Source organism: Schistocerca nitens, chromosome 9, assembly GCF_023898315.1.
Source record: "Schistocerca nitens isolate TAMUIC-IGC-003100 chromosome 9, iqSchNite1.1, whole genome shotgun sequence".
Classification (NCBI taxonomy): Eukaryota; Metazoa; Arthropoda; class Insecta; order Orthoptera; family Acrididae; genus Schistocerca; species Schistocerca nitens.
The window spans coordinates 113,842,905-113,860,807 of NC_064622.1; the positions used below are offsets into that span (position 1 = coordinate 113,842,905).

A 17,903-nucleotide genomic window follows, 5' to 3' on the forward strand; every position below is an offset into this window, starting at 1 on the left:
TTTACCTACTTGATCCTCTGCTGCCTTCACTACTTCATCCCTCAGAGCTACCCATTCTTCTTCTACTATATTTCTTTCCCCCATTCCTGTCAATTGTTCCCTTATGCTCTCCCTGAAACTCTGTACAACCTCTGGTTCTTTCAGTTTATCCAGGTCCCATCTCCTTAAATTCCCACCTTTTTGGAGTTTCTTCAGTTTCAATCTGCAGTTCATAACCAATAGATTGTGGTCAGAATCCACATCTGCCCCTGGAAATGTCTTACAATTTAAAACCTGGTTCCTAAATCTCTGTCTTACCATTATATAATCTATCTGATACCTATTAGTATCTCCAGGATTCTTCCAGGTATACAACCTTCTTTTATGATTCTTGAACCAAGTGTTAGCTATGATTAAGTTATGCTCTGTGCAAAATTCTACAAGGCGGCTTCCTCTTTCATTTCTTCCCCCCAATCCATATTCGCCTACTATGTTTCCTTCTCTCCCTTTTCCTACTGACGAATTCCAGTCACCCATGACTATTAAATTTTCGTCTCCCTTCACTACCTGAATAATTTCTTTTATCTCGTCATACATTTCATCAATTTCTTCATCATCTGCAGAGCTAGTTGGCATATAAACTTGTACTACTGTAGTAGGCATGGGCTTTGTGTCTATCTTGGCCACAATAATGCGTTCACTATGCTGTTTGTAGTATCTTACCCGCACTCCTATTTTTTTATTCATTATTAAACCTACTCCTGCATTACCCCTATTTGCTTTTGTGTTTATAACCCTGTAATCACCTGACCAAAAGTCTTGTTCCTCCTGCCACCGAACTTCACTAATTCCCACTATATCTAACTTTAACCTCTCCATTTCCCTTTTTAAATTTTCTAACCTACCTGCCCGATTAAGGGATCTGACATTCCACGCTCCGATCCGTAGAATGCCAGTTTTCTTTCTCCTGATAACGACGTCCTCTTGAGTAGTCCCCGCCCGGAGATCCGAATGGGGGACTATTTTACCTCCGGAATATTTTACCCAAGAGGACGCCATCATCATTTAATCATACAGTAAAATGCAGAGGCATGTAGGAGTAAATAGACATGCAACTGTTGAGCAACTGATGGCCCAGATGAACCTAAGGGCTACCAACAGTGTCTCCTCAACAATTGTTCATTAAATGTTGCTGTGTATGTCTTGCAGTGAGTGCCTGGTTCGTGCACCCATGCTGACTGCTGTCCATTGGTGATGAAGGTTGGAGTTTGCAAACCAATGCTGCAACTGGACTTCCACTGAATGGCAACATGTAGCTTCTGCACATGGACAGCTAGCCGTTGGAGTGTATGGCAATCATCAGAAGGGTCCAGGCCAGAGAAGGGTGCGCGATGGTCTGGGCATTGTTTTCGTGGAATTCTCTGGGTGATCTCATCATCCTGGAAGATGCAGTGGATCAATACAAGTATGCATCTATCCTTAGAGACCATGCCTACCCGTAGATGCTGTTTTTCCTCGGCATGATGGCATCTAACAGGTGGACAATGCAATGTGTCACACACCTCATAGGATACATGCATGGTTCAAAGAGCACCAGGATGAGTTTACCATATTCCCTAGGCCACTGAACTCCCCGGACTTAAACCAAATCAAGAATATATGGGACCATGTCAGTCAGACTGTTTGTGCCATGGAACCTCTATCGAAAAACCTAGTACAGCTGGTAACAACACTGGAGCTGGCAAGGCTCCACATCCCTGTTGATACCTTCCAGAGCCTCGTTGACTCTCTTCATGCACATCTCTCAGTGGTCTGTGCTGCAGGTTTTGATAGGTGGTCACATTAATGTGGCAGGACAGTGTGTGTATGTATACACTATGATACAAAAACAACGTATCAATTGCCCGAATGAGATGGAAATATCATGGATGTAATGCAGATTTACAGACAAACAAATGATTACAATTTCAGGAAAATTGTATGATTTATTCAAGAGAAAGAGCTTCACAAATTGAGCAAGTCAACAATGCATTGGTCCACCTCTGGCCCTTATGCAAGCAGTTATTTGCCTTGTCATTGGTTGATAGAGTTGTTGGGTGTCCTCCTGAGGGATATCATGCCAAATTCAGTCCATCTGGCATGCACCAAAATAATGAGCTGGTTGGAGTGCCCTGCTCATAAATCAGACATTCTCAACTCAGGGATACCAACCTGACTGTCACCTGCCATTTGGCCTGACAACCAGGAGTCATGGTCTGGGATGCAATTTCATATCAGGGCCCCTTTGGTTGTTATCTGCTGCACCCTTACAGCACAGTGATATGTTGACTGCCTTACTTTGTTGCCCTTGAAGCCATCCTGAGCGTACATTTGAGCAAAATAATGTCTGCCTACATGTGGCAAGATTTTCTACTGCTTGTCTTCGTGTTTACCAAACCTTATCTTGGCTAGCAAGATCACCAGGTCTCTCCCCAATTGAGAACATTTGGAGTATTACAGCCATGGCCCTCCAACCGGCTCGGCATTTTGATGATCTAATGTGCAGTTGTACAGAATTTGGCACAGTATTCCTCCGGAGGACATCCACCAATTCTAACAATCAGTGCCAAGGTGAATAACTACTTGCATATGAGCCACAGGTGGACCAACGCATTATTGAATTGTTCAATTTGTGTTAATCATTTGTTTACTAAACCTCACCAGTCATTTTCCTTCACCCTTTTTCCTTCTTCAGGCTCCAAAAGCTTGCAGACTTTAATACCTTTATATGTGTATTTTTCTGCTCCTGCTTGGTGAGTAGACTTTTTTATCTACATTAAATTTAAAAGATTGCTTTATTACATGCCTAAAGGCTAAACCTTAGTACTTGAAATGGATGAAGGAAATAAAAAAGTATAGTAAAAGAGAATGAATAGTTTTTATTGTGCATGGCAAGAGCTCTTTGACTGGACTGTTTCATTTTACAAAAACTTCTGGATTTTTTTGACATCTTCTTGTTTTCTTCTTTTGGTTCAATTTTAAGTTTTCAACAAACGATTGTTACGGCCCAGGAGCAGCAGCATTATGTCATCAGTAAACAGAGTACATTCAAGGTGTTTCAAGACATTATCTATCTTTTCCCACCAATTTGATCACTACGAAATCCTATTGTATGGCCCATACTTGACAACGCTACAGATAGAATTGGTAAGATACATGAGAGTTATTTTCGGTTGTACTACTACTCTGTTCATGCTTCATAGGGAGACTCTCATTGTGGTCAAAATACGTTGGTCTCTTTTGTTTTCAAGTCACTATAGTGTGGGCAACATAATGTGACACTGAGGCACAAGTGTGAACAATCAAGAACTTTGATTGCCAGAGGGGTGAGGAGCAGACAGGGGGGAAAGGTTCCAGCTGCCTCTCACAGGGCAGCCAGTCTACAACCGTAATTTACACTCCTGCAGAAGCAGAACAACTGACACATGATCATTGTGAGATTTTCACTCAAACCCTACGATGAAGCAGGGTGAGTCTTCACATGTTTCAAAATAACAACCAAAAACTATTAGCACTACACAACCCAAAGCAAAATAGAGAGCGCAAAGTGTTTCATAATGGCTACCATGTAGTTGCTTACTGAGATTGGCAGCATTGTAAAAGAGGTAGCTCAGCCCTGACCTCTACCAGTTTCATACACAACTATAGTTCAAAACAACAACAACAACAACAACAACAACACCTAAAACTGTCATGTTAAAATGCCCCATTAATGCCAGCTCTAGCTAGCAGGCAAATGTAAGTGTTTCTTGATTCTAAGAAGATGGAAAGGTCCCACAGTAAAGTCCTAGTTTGCTATACCATTCAACGATCTACAACTGATGTGATAGTAGAACATAACTTAAGAGTGCCATGATATAGTGTTGCGTTTATTTTGCAAACACCTTCTTATACGCATTTTCTTTTAAAGCTGGTCTTCACCAGATATTGTACAATATAAGTAAGCAGAAAATATGCAAAAAATAAAGCTGTTTCAAAAGACCTTTGATAAAATAGTTCTTCTGGATACAGTTCGCAATGAAATACCGTTTATTAGGTAATTTTGTATTTTGAGGCAGTATTTGCATCTGTTGTTGCTGTGGTCTTCAGTCCTGAGACTGGTTTGATGCAGCTCTCAATGCTACTCTATCCTGTGCAAGGTTCTTCATCTCCCAGTACCTACTGCAACCTACATCCTTCTGAATCTGCTTAGTGTATCCATCTCTTGGTCTCCCTCTACGATTTTTACCCTCCACGCTGCCCTCCAATACTAAATTGGTGATCCCTTGATGCCTCAGAACATGTCCTACCAACCGATTCCTTCTTCTGGTCAAGTTGTGCCACAAACTTCTCTTCTCCCCAGTTCTATTCAATACTTCCTCATTAGTTATGTGATCTACCCATGTAATCTTCAGCATTCTTCTGTAGCACCACATTTCAAAAGCTTCTATTCTCTTCTTGTCCAAACTATTTATCGTCCATGTTTCACTTCCATACATGGCTACACTCCATACAGATACTTACAGAAAAGACTTCCTGACACTTAAATCTATACTCGATGTTAACAAATTTCTCTTCTTCAGAAATGCTTTCCTTTGCCAGTCTACATTTTATATCCTCTCTACTTCGACCATCATCAGTTATTTTGCTCCCCAAATAGCAAAACTACTTTACTACTTTAAGTGTCTCATTTCCTAATCCAATTCCCTCAGCATCGCCCGACTTAATTCGACTACATTCCATTATCCTCGTTTTGCTTTTGTTGATGTTCATCTTATATCCTCCTTTCAAGACACTGTTCATTCCGTTCAACTGCTCTTCCAAATCCTTTGCTGTCTGACAGAATTACAATGTCATCGGCAAACCTCAACATTTTTATTTCTTCTCCATGGATTTTAATACCTACTCCGAACTTTTCTTTTGTTTCCTTTACTGCTTGCCCAATATACAGATTGAATAATATCGGGGAGAGGCTACAACCCTCTCTTACTCCCTTCCCAACCACTGCTTCCCTTTCATGTCCCTCGACTCTTATAACTGCCATCTGGTTTCTGTACAAATTGTAAATAGCATTTCACTCCCTATATTTTACCCCTGCCACCTTTAGAATTTAAAAGAGAGTATTCCAGTCAACATTGTCAAAAGCTTTCTCTGAGTCTACAAATGCTAGAAACGTAGGCTTGCCTTTCCTTCATCTATTTTCTAAGATAAGTCGTAGGGTCAGTACTGCCTCACGTGTTCCGACATTTCTGCGGAATCCAAACTGATCTTCCCTAAGGTCGGCTTCTACCAGTTTTTCCATTCATCTGTAAAGAATTCGCATTAGTATTTTGCAGCTGTGCCTTATTAGTTCGGTAATTTTCACATCTGTCAACACCTGCTTTCTTTGGGATTGGAATTATTATATTCTTCTTGAAGTCTGAGAGTATTTCGCCTGTCTCATACATCTTGCTCACCAAATGGTAGAGTTTTGTCAGGACTGGCTCTCCCAAGGCCGTCAGTAGTTCTAATGGAATGTTGTCTACTCCCGGGGTCTTGTTTCGACTCAGGTCTTTCAGTGCTCTGTCAAACTCTTCACGCAGTATCATATCTCCCATTTCCTCTTCATCTACATCCTCTTCCATTTCCATAATATTGTCCTCAAGTACATCGCCCTTGTATAGACCCTCTATATACTCCTTCCACCTTTCTGCTTTCCGTTCTTTGCATAGAACGGGGTTTCCATCTGAGCTCTTGATATTCATACAAGTGGTTCTCTTTTCTCCAAAGGTCTCGTTAATTTTCCTGTAGGCAGTATCTATCTTACCCCTAGTGAGATAAGCTTCTATATCCTTACATTTGTCCTCTAGCCATCCCTGCTTAGCCATTTTGCACTTCCTATCGATCTCATTTTTGAGACGTTTCTATTCCTTTTTGCCTGCTTCATTTATTGCATTTTTATATTTTCTCCTTTCATCAAATAAATTCAATATTTCTTCTGTTACGCAAGGATTTCTACTAGCCGTCGTCTTTTTACCTACTTGATCCTCTGCTGCCTTTGCTACTTCATCCCTCAAAGCTACCCATTCCTCTTCTACTGTATTTCTTTCCCCCACTCCTGTCAATTGTTCCCTTATGCTCTCCCTGAAACTCTGTACAACCTCTGGTTCTTTCAGTTTATCCAGGTCCCATCTCCTTAAATTCCCACCTTTTTGCAGTTTCTTCAGTTTTAATCTACAGGTCATAACCAATAGATTGTGGTCAGAGTCCCCATCTGCCCCTGGAAATGTCTTACAGTTTAAAACCTGGTTCCTAAATCTCTGTCTTACCATTATATAATCTATCTGATACCTTTTAGTTTCTCCAGGGTTCTTCCATGTATACAACCTTCTTTCATGATTCTTGAACCAAGTATTAGCTATGATTAAGTTGTGCTCTGTGCAAAATTCTACCAGACGGCTTCCTCTTTCATTTCTTAGCCCCAATCCATATCCAGCTACTACGTTTCCTTCTCTCCCTTTTCCTACACTCGAATTCCAGTCACCCATGACTATTAAATTTTCATCTCCCTTCACTATCTGAATAATTTCTTTTATTTCATCATACATTTCTTCAATTTCTTCGTCATCTGCAGAGCTAGTTGGCATATAAACTTGTACTACTGTAGTAGGTGTGGGCTTCGTATCTATCTTGGCCACAATAATGCGTTCACTATGCTGTTTGTAGTATCTTACCCGCACTCCTATTTTTTTATTCATTATTAAACCTACTCCTGCATTACCCCTATTTGATTTTGTGTTTATAACCCTGTAGTCACCTGACTAGAAGTCTTGTTCCTCCTGCCACCGAACTTCACTAATTCCCACTATATCTAACTTTAACCTATCCATTTCCCTTTTTAAATTTTCTAACCTACCTGCCCGATTAAGGGATCTGACATTCCACGCTCCGATCCGTAGAACGCCAGTTTTCTTTCTCCTGATAACGACATCCTCTTGAGTAGTCCCCGCCCGGAGATCTGAATGGGGGACTATTTGCCTCCGGAATATTTTACCCAAGAGGACGCCATCATCATTTAATCATACAGTAAAGCTGCATGCCCTCGGGAAAAATTACGGCCGTAGTTGCCCCTTGCTTTCAGCCGTTCGCAGTACCAGCACAGCAAGGCCTTTTTGGTTATTGTTACAAGGCCAGATCAGTCAATCATCCAGACTGTTGCCCTTGCAACTACTGAAAAGGCTGCTGCCCCTCTTCAGGAACCACACGTTTGTCTGGCCTCTCAACAGATACCCCTCCATTGTGGTTGTACCTACGGTACGACTATCTGTATCGCTGAGGCACGCAAGCCTCCCCAACAACGGCAAGGTCCATGGTGGGATTTGCATCTTTATTCGCATTAATCACAAATGTGAATTTTTCATGTCCTTAAGCATTAGATATGTGGATGCAGCTTATGCATATATTTAAAGGTCAGTCTTTCTCTCTCTCAGCCAGACTGGCTTCAGCTGCCAGAGATTGGTCATGTGTGTGTGAGTTGTTTTGCACGCGCATGCACGTGTGTGTGTGTGTGTGTGTATTTTCGACAAAGATCTTGTTGGCGAAAAGCTCATTTTTTGACAACCTCTTTGTTGCACTCACCTAAGACTCAGCATCTCTGCTTGATGGTGGATAGCAACTATCCTTTTCATAATACTGTTACATTCCACCATGGATTTTCCATCGTTTTAGTATTATTACCTAAACAGATTAGTTCTACTCAACTTTGACTTTTTTATTAAACTAACATTTTCTCTTGTCACATACAAGTAAATTGTGATTACAGGTTCTGGCAACTGATGCGCGTTGCCATGGAAATCCACTGACCTTTAAAAGTGATGCTGTACTATGTACCCTTCCTCTCGGAGTGCTCAAGCAATCCACATCTGCTGCTGCTACTCAGGATACTGGCAGACCAAATGTTATACAGTTTGTTCCACCACTACCTGACTGGAAAGTAGCAGCAATACAGCGTCTTGGTTTTGGAAATCTTAATAAGGTATTGTACCAAAAAGTTTAAAATATGGGTAATGTTCAAAACTGGTAATTAAGTACAACACAAATTTGATGCAGTAATGAACAAACATAATATCACACAAAGCCGTGTACAGAATTCACTGTGAGAATTAGCTTTCAACATTGCTTATATTCTAGTAGCTAGTAGTTGCCACACAATTATTACTAAAAAATACTTCATTAATTTACAGAGTAATGTACAGCTTATTTTTACTTATGTATTACATTCAAGGGTGTAGCCAAAGTAATCAGATTGATCCCATTTGTTTAGACTTTCAAAACTTCAAAGGCATTGAAATGATGGTTGGCATGCACTTCTTCTGTGCACCACATTTAGACACACACACACACACACACACAAACAGTTCATGTTTTTTACTCTTTGGAAGTCATAAAAAAAAATTAGTGACTTTTTGTTGAAAGAGCCAGTCATTGACAAGAAACAGCCTTGAAATGTGTGGGATAAAGATCCAGCTTATATTTGTTATTCCCGCTCTGTGTGAAGGATTGTATCAGGTAGAATGGGCAAAGAGAAAAAGGGGGGGGGGGGGGGGGGAAGTGGTAGGCAGGGTTTGGAAAGGATAGTTAGTGGCAGGGAGGGAGAGGCAACAAATGCATGGGATAGAAATGCATGGGTACTACACATGTGAGCTCATGAATGCATGTTAATTTGGTAGATTTGGGGGGGGGGGGGGTCGGTACAGACAAAATAGAAACAGGAAGAATTTGTGAGTGCAGGAAGAGTGAATTTTTCAAATTCATAACATCCTGTACTCGCCTTGGAGCATATATAACCCCCACCTCAATCCCTTATAGCACCCAGACCCTGGCTTGCTGAATCTTATCTGTCTATATTGACCTAAGTCTATAGCTCAAGGGGGAAAAAAGATAGTTAAAATAACGTGAATCCTACGTGCCAAGAACATTGTGATAAAAAGGAAGGGGAAATAAATCTCTCGTGATTGTCAGTGAATCAAACAATCGAAACTCGTTTGGAATATCAACAATATAAGGAAAAGATAGAGTGCTACTAACCATAAAAATGACATGTTAAGTTGCAGACAGACACAACAAAAAAGATACTTATACGTTAGCTTTCGGCCAGTCTTCATCAGAAAAGGACACACACACACACACACACACACACACACACACACACACACACACTTACATACAAAAGCAAGCAGATGTCACGCACACGACTGCCGTGTGTGTGTGTGTGTGTGTGTGTGTGTGTGTGTGTGTGTGTGTGTGTGTGTGTGGGGACCGGGGGGGAGGGGGGGGGGGGGTCCTCTCTTTTCTGGCGAAGGCTGTAGCCAAAGGCTAATGACTAATGTGTAAGTACCTATCTTTTTCTTATATTGTTGACTGTCAGTGAATGTTTGATTGTTTGATAATAAGAGAAATGGTATGACAACATAGTGATGAGCAATCACTCACTGACGAGTATGAATGTCTTTTTTGAAACTGTTTCTATGGGATCTGAAGTGGTGGTAGAGGCCAATCCAGGGGTTGCAGATGTTTCCACGTTGTTGACACACATCTGTTGTAGCAGGGACTGGCTATGTATTGTAGCTTATCCTTAGGAGCTCCCGTTGTTTCCTACCATTGTGCTTGTCAGGCTCTGTTTTCCGTCTCCTTTGCTAAAAACATTACAACGCCTTCCTGGGTGATGAAGTGCAGTAGTTTCGCAGTTTACCACCCTCAGGAGGCTCACACCTCCTTTGTGAGTATGTGCTAGGCCACCACGGGGCCCCAGACCTTGCTGTGCTACTCCCCTTTCTGTGCTGCAAGTGTATCCTTCTACTATTTGTTTTTCCTCCCTGCCTTTCCATTGCATTGTCTTCTTGGTGCCGATTGTACTTATATCTTGTTTGTGATTTTGAACACTTATGTTCTTCACATCTGGCATCCTCCAACTTTTTGTTCTTTATTGTATGGTACCCATGTTGGGTTTGACTTGCTACTCCTTCTCCAAATTTTACGGAAGTGCAGACTATGCAGGGAAAAATTGCCCAATGCAGTGTTGATTCCAGTTTTTGTCTTTTCTCTCTTTACACTACCCCGTCTTTATTGTAAAGGTAATACACCCAAAACCCAGCACAGTATCCATTCTGTTGTTCTGTTGTAGGGTGAGGGGGGAGGGGGGGTTGTCCATCAAGTGCCTGCCTGGTGGTAGCCCCCCCCCCCCCCCCCCCTGACAACACGGAGATCACACTGTTGGTGCCTGAACTGGAAACTCCCGATGCAAGACGCAAGACAAGGGGTGTGTGCCCATTATGGCTGAGGCTTAGTAACTCCAGGCAGTGGATTACTGGCCGAGCGGCTGTGGCTGTGTGGCACCTGTGGGGAGAGCCCCCATTCGGATTGGGTAGTACCATGCAGAAGATTTGCACATGAAGTGAAGTGAACACAAGGCTCGGCATTGTCTTCAGATGGGGAAGGTTCATTTGCATCTACGCAGATAATCCGCAAGCCGCCATACAGTCGAAAAGAATGTCGCCTTCCCTCCAGGGGTTCCCATTTGAATTCCCGAAGCATTTCCATAACTCTTATGTGTTGTATGTATCTGCCGGTAACAAATGTAGCCACCCTCCTCTGAAATTGCCTTGACGTCTGCCTTCAACCTGATCTGGTGCATTTCCCAAACACTCGAGGTGTTCAAGAATAGGTCGCACCAGTGTCCTACATGCGGTCTCCTTTACAGGCGAACCATTCTTTCCTAAAATTCTCCCAATAAACCGAAGTCAATCATTCGCCCTCCCTACCACAGTTCTCACGTGCTCATTCTACCTCATATCGCTTTGCAACATTATGCCTACATATTTAAGCGACTTGGCTGTATCAGGCAGGACACTAGTAATACTGTATACGAACATTACAGGTTTGATCTTCCTATTAATCTGCATTAACTCAAATTTATCCACACTTAAGGCTAGCTGCCATTCATCATCAACTGGATATTTTTCTAAGTCATCTTGTATCGTCCTACAGTCTCTCAACTTCGACACCTTACTGTACACCACGGCATCAGCAGCAAACAACCGTAGATTGCTGCCCACCCTATATAAAGAAAACGACAGTGGTCCTGTCACACTTCCCTGGGGCACTCCTAATGATACCCTAGTCACTGATGAACACTCACCGTCGAGGCGACATACTGGGTTCTATTATTTAAGAGTTCTTGGAGCCATTCACATACCTGTGAACTTATTTCATCTGCTCATACCTTCGTTAACAGCCTGCAGTGAAGCACTGTGTCAAATTATTTCCGGAAATGTAGAAATATAGAATCTGCCTATCACCTTCATCCGCAATTCTCAGTATGTCACGTGAGAAAAGGGCAAGCTGAGTTTCGCACAAGCGATGCCTTCTGAAACCATGCTAATTTGTGGACATAAGCTTGTCCATCTCAAGAAGGTTCATTATATTTGGACTCAAAATATGTTCAAGGATTCTGCAGCAACAGAAGTTAGGGATATTGGTCTGTAATTTTGAAGGTCCATCCTTTTACCCTTCTTATATATTGGAGTCACCTGCACTTTTTTCCAATGGGTGAGAGATTCACAATAAAATCAAATTAATTTAGGGGCTAATGCCATAAATTACTCTTTTTAAAAATCGAACTGTGATTCCATCTGGACCTGGTGATATATTTGCTTTCAAATCTTTCAGTTGGTACTATATGCCAGGTATGCTTATTATTATGTTGTCTGTGCAGGAGCCTGTCCAATGGTCAAATGATGGTATATTTGTACAATTCTCCTGTTTGAATGATTTCATAATTGTGAAATTTAAAATTTCAGTTTTTGTTTTGCTATCTTCAACTGTCACACCAAACTGGTGAACAAGAGTCTAAATAGAAGCCTTAGACCTGCTTAGCGATTTTACATATGACCAGAATTTTCTCAGGTTATTATGACGTAGAGGAATATGACCCCATAATATTTCCTTCCCTGGCTACACTGTGGGAAGAGGGACAACCCAGTTCTCCGGGTGGGGAAGGGAGAGGCATTTTCCATCAAGTACCTGCACTTTGGTATCCCCTGGCAACACAGAGATCACACTTTGGTGCCTGAGTGTGTCCATTATGGCCGATGTGTGGGGTCTCCAGACAATGGTTTACTGGCCAGGTGGCAGTGGCTGGGTGGCACTGGTGGGGAGAGCCCCCATTCGGAAGATTCACACATGAAGTGAATTAAACCCTCTTCCCTAGTGACCGCAAGGCCCCAGCAGTGTCTTGAGGTGGGGAAGGTTATTATGACATATGACTCCGTAATGTTTTCTTCCCTGGCTACACTGTGGGAAGAGGGACAAGCCAGACACGAAATACTTCACCGAATACTTGATATGTACTTGGACTGATGGGGGATACTTTTTTTGCAACAAAACCATTATTTATTGTTGAAAACATTGAAGACGAACTTGAGGAAGTTAGGTCTCTGGGAAAAATATGAACTGGTTCGTTATTAATTAAAAGTTCCTCTGCTGCCCACTCCATCGTTCTTTAGGCATATGATTGTCTACATGACATATCTGTTACCATTGCCCCACATAAAACATTGAATATTATCCAAAGAATCATCCTCTGCAGAGATCTTCACTCCACACAGATGAGGAGCTGCTGAGTAATCTCCACCGGAGATGTGAACATTTTGACAGATGTGTACAAAATGAGCCGAAAGATAATCATGTGGATACAGGCATCTTTATCTTAGCCCTCGAAGGGAATGTCCTCTTGGAGAAAGTTAACATCATGGTGTACAGGTGCGATTCAAAACCCCCAGGTGCGATTCAAAACCATATGTCCCACCGTCTATGAGGTGCTTCAGATGTTTACGCTTCAGGCATATGTCATCCCGTTGTCTGGGAGATCCAAAATGTGGAAACTGTGGAGGGTCACTCCATGAAGACAGTCCTTGTGATCATCCGCCTTTGTGTGTCAGTTGTGTGGAGTATCGTCTATGTTCGCCAGATTGCCCAGTTTTCAAGAAAGAATAGAAGTTCCAGGAGTAAAAATCTGTTGACCACCTGTTGTATACTGAGGCAAAGAAGAAATATGAATGTCTGCATGGATATAATGATCAGTTACACTAACATCACAACCATCACCCCCTCCTCCTCCTCCCCCTGCCCTCAACCTTCCCCACACCAGATCTCCAACTGTCCCCCAGTCCCGTAGTTCCCACAGTACTTTCTGTGGGAACAATTTCCCGCACCAGCCAGAAAAGTATTCTCCTTCTAAGGCATCTACCAGTGACAGGGCTCCCTCTCAGAATCCCTCTCCCCAGCAGCCCCCGGACCGGATACCCAACACCAAACAGTGGCTGTAGAAGTCTAGGCCTGTGGGCCCCAGAACTGTCCGCTCTTCATCTGTATACACACTTAGTACATATAGCCCCTTGAATGAACCTTGCCAACCAAAGGTTTACAAGGAGAACAAGAAGAAGAAGAAGAAGAAGAAGAAGAAGAAGAATCAGGACAAGGGTCCTCCAGTATCAGTGGACGTGCCAGATCCCCACACCCAATCAGATTCTGAGCTGATGTTTGTGGATGTGGTTCCATCCCCTCTGGAGACAGGCAGTGATTCTGCAGTGTGATTAGTCCTCCTGGGCCCTGTCAATCCTAACCAGTTACATGATCATTCAGTGGAATTGTAACGGATACAGCTGTCTCCTGCTGGAACTACACCACCTTATTTCCTCTTCTTGGAAACACTCTTCACTGATGATCATTCTCCTATGGTCTATGGTTATCGTGTATTCTGTCGGAGCCACGCTGGTTACAAGGGCCATGTACTTTGGTTCCTACAGATGTAGTCAGTGAATGGATTCCCCATCATACCTCGTTAGGGGCACTAGCAGTGCAGGTGCAAACGATCTCAGCAATTTATTACCATTTGCAATGTTTACCTACCTCTAGACAGGCCACTTATGTGTGTTTAACTGATCACATTAATCCAATTGCTTTCTCTTCCTTTTCTCTTGATTAGGGTGTTTAATGCACACCACTCCCTGTGGGGGAGTACCACTTCATCTGGTAGAGGCTTTCTAATTGACCAGCTTCTCACAGATAATTATCTGTGCCACCTCATCAATGGTTGTCCTGCCCACTTCAGTGCCACCCATGGCACCTTTTCATCTGTTGATTTAGTGGTCTCCTCCCCTAATCTTGTAGGTTCGCTATATTGGTCACCATACAAGGACCTTTGCGACAGTGACCACTTTTCGGTGATCGTGTTGCTTCCTTGCCACCAGCAGACAGATCGACTATCGCAGTGGGCACTTCACAGAGCCATCTGGCCTTTGTATGCCTCTGCTGTTACATTTGCCACCTCTGTTGGATTGTATTGATGAGATTGTGCAAAGCGTTTCTGTCATGGTCAACCAAGCCACTGGAATCGCTAGTCTTGTTTCTACAGGCCCCCCTCCCCCATTGTCGGCTGGTGCCATAGTGGATCAAAGACATTGCAATGGCTATTCAGGATTGTTGAAGAGGCCTGCAACGATTCAAACAAGATTCTTTTCTGACCAACCTTGTACTAAGGCTCATTGTCCAATCAAACAAGTGAGAAAGAAGCAGGGAGCACTGTGTTTCCTCCATGGGGATGAATGCCTCTTCATCTTAGGTATGGACCAAGCTCTGTGGTCTTATGGTCCACCAATGATGAACAGCTGTTCTAGGTCTTGTCCTACAGGATGGTCACTGTACCAATTTATCGGTTATAGCAGAACACCTTGTGACCCACTTTGTGACAACAGCAGCATCCTCTTCTTACCAGGCTACCTTTCTACTGTGGAAGGGACAAATTGAAGACATACCCTTAAGCTTCACTTACGACCAAGCTGAAACCTGTAATGAAGCCTTCACTATCTGAGGACTACTCCAAGCTCTTGCCTTTTCCTATGACACAGCTCAAGGCCCTGTTTCAATTCTCTGTCAGGTGAACCAACACCTGAATGTTTCTCAAAGGCAAGATCTTCAATTGTATTTTGCTTCAAAGAGCCTTCCCTTCACAATGGCGAGAAAACATAGATGTCCCAGATTCTAACCCAGGCAAGACCCAACATCTCTCAGCGGTTACTGCCCAGGTAGCCTGACCTATGTACTCTGCAAACTGCTTGAAAGGATGGTTCCCCCCAAATTATGCTCAGTTCTTGAATATTGGAGCATTTTATCTCCCTATCAATGTGGTTTCCATGAGGGACATCCACAACCGACCATCTGCTTCTGTTGGAAGCAGCAGTTTGACAGGCTTTTTTTAAATACCAAAGCTTAATTGCAGTGTTGTTTGACTTGCACAAGGCATAGGACACCTCTTGGCAACACCACAGTTTACTTACCCTCCATGACTGGGACTTTTGAGGCCCTCTACCAGTTTTAATCCAGCAGTTGTTCTGGGCCAGAGTTGGCACTTCATTCAGCTCCCCACCTAACCAAGAGAATGGCATCCATCAGGGCTGTGTGTTGAGTGTAACTGTCTTCCTCATCACCATCGATGGGCTAATGACCTCTGTTGGGTCCCTGGTGTCCCCTGCATTGCATGTTGACAATTTTGCCATTTAGCAGCCTCTGCTGAATACCAGCTTCCAGGTGCCATACAGTGGGCCTGTGTGTGGGCTCTCTCCCATGATTTCCATTTCTCTCCTACAAAAATGAGGGTCATGCATTTCTGCCGTCGTACCACAAACTATCCTGACTGAGAACTTGCTTAGATACCCAACAGCTGGACATATTAACACCATCGTTTTTATTTGGCCTCCATATTGATAAAAGGTTGTCTTGGCTACCCATGGTTAGTTGCCAATGGCGGCAGCGTGTTTATTGTAGTAAAAAATTCGATAAAATCTAGCGAGGTTATCATGGATTCTGAATATGAATTAATCTGGGTGAAATTGAGTATCAAAGAACAGTCAAAAATGGTGATTGAATGCTTTTATAGACCACCTCGGTCAGGCTCTGTAGTTAGTAGTAGTAGTAGTAGTAGTAGTAGTAGTAGTAGTAGCAGCAGCAGCAGTAGTAGCAGTAGCAGTAGCTTTATTAATCTGTAGATCTCTTTTTACAAGGATATAGGACATGTCAAAGTGTTTACAAGTTTAGACCAATTTAAAATAAGCTAATTCGTATACATATACATTTACAGATTTCTAGTTAGAGACAATCATTAGATTTACTTCTGGTATACAGTCCTTTTTGTACAAATAACTTATTAAATAATGTAATGCCACACTGTACATTCATATCTCACTATCAGTCACTGCACACACTATACACACATTGTTTCATAACACTTCTCTCACTACACACGCAAACAAAAAGAGTGCTTCAGACAGAACTCGCAGAATATCTTCAGTAATTTTCCTGATCATGCCGAGGTAATAGGGGGTGACTTCAACTAGCCAGGTATAGATTGGGAGTGTTATGCCATCAAAACTGGTGCCAGAAATAGGGAATCGTGTGGCATTGTTCTGGACGTTTTGTCCGATAATTGTCTTGAGCAGATAGTTAGAGAACCAACTCGTGAGGGTAACATCTTAGGCCTCTTGGCAACAAACAGACCTGTACTTATCGAATCAGTTATCATAGAAGAAGGTATCAGTGATCATAAGGCTCCGATAGCATCTATGACAATGAGTCCTACAAGGAATGTTAAGAAAGGTAGGAAGATATATTTGCTCAGCAAGGGTGACAGGATACAAATTTCAGAATACCTCAGCAGTCAGCATCAAATATTCAGTGATGAGAACGAAGATGTGGCGAATGAAGAACAAATGGAAAAAATTCAAAGGCATCATTCAATATGCACTTGACAAGCATGTTCCGAATAAGGTTTTAAGGGATTGGAAAGATCCACCATGATTTAATAACCGTGTTAGAAAAGTGCTATGTGAACAAAGAGCACTTCGTCTCAGATTCAAGAGAAGTAAACACCTAGCTGACAAACAAAAGCTGAATGTAGCGAAAATGAGTGTAAGGAGAGCAATGGGAGAAACATTCAATGATTTTGAAAGTAAAACGTTGTCAACTAACCTGAATAAAAACCCTAAGAGATTTTGGTCGTATGTAAAATCAGTAAGTGGGTCAAAATCATGTATTCATTCTCTCAGCGACCACACTGGCACCAGAAGGGAAAATAACAGGGAGAAGGCCGAACTATTGAATTCAGCCTTCCAAAGTTGCTTCACTGCATAAGGTTGTAACACTGTCCCTCCTTTCAATCATTGTATGAACATCAAAACGGCAGCTATTGAGATTACTGACTGTGGAATTCAAAAGCAGCTACAATCGCTTAGTAGTGGAAAAGCTTCAGGACCAGATGGTATACCTATAAGATTCTGTACAGATTATGCGAAAGAACTTGCTCCCCTTCTAGCAGTAATTTATCCTAGATTTCTTGAACAACGATAAGTACCTAATGACTGGAAAAAAGTGCAGGTCATTCACGTTTTTAAGAAAGGTCTATATCATTGACGTTAATCTGTTGTAGAATTATGGAACATGTTTTATGCTAAAAAATTATGATGTTCTTGGAAAATGAACATCTCCTCTTTATAATCAGCCTGGATTCCACAAACAGAGGTCCTGTGAAACTCAGTTCACTCTGTTCCTCCATGAGATCCACAGCGCAGTGAACAACGGCGCTGAGGTTGATGCCATGTTCCTTGATTTCAGTAAGGCATTTGACACCGTCCCACATTGCAGTTTAATGAAAAAAATACAACCTTACAGAGTATCAGAGTAGACCTGTGATTGGATTCAAGACTTCCTTGCAGATAGAACTCAACACATCGCTCTTTATGGAACTAAATCGACAGATTAAAGGTAATATCCGGAGTACCACAGGGAAGTGTGATAGGACAGTTGCTGTTTTACAA

General features: G+C 42.3%; 1 protein-coding gene across 5 annotated transcripts in view; it reads left to right on the plus strand.

Annotated features, from left to right (window-relative positions):
* The window catches only part of LOC126203328 (lysine-specific histone demethylase 1A), a 100,386-nt gene that overhangs the window by 65,499 nt on the left and 16,984 nt on the right, over window positions 1–17,903 (plus strand). For all 5 annotated transcript variants that reach the window (XM_049937599.1, XM_049937598.1, XM_049937597.1 and 2 more), the window contains exon 9: window positions 7,799–8,011. In XM_049937599.1, coding sequence (XP_049793556.1) covers window positions 7,799–8,011 — 213 coding nt within the window. The remainder of the gene's footprint in view (window positions 1–7,798; window positions 8,012–17,903) is intronic.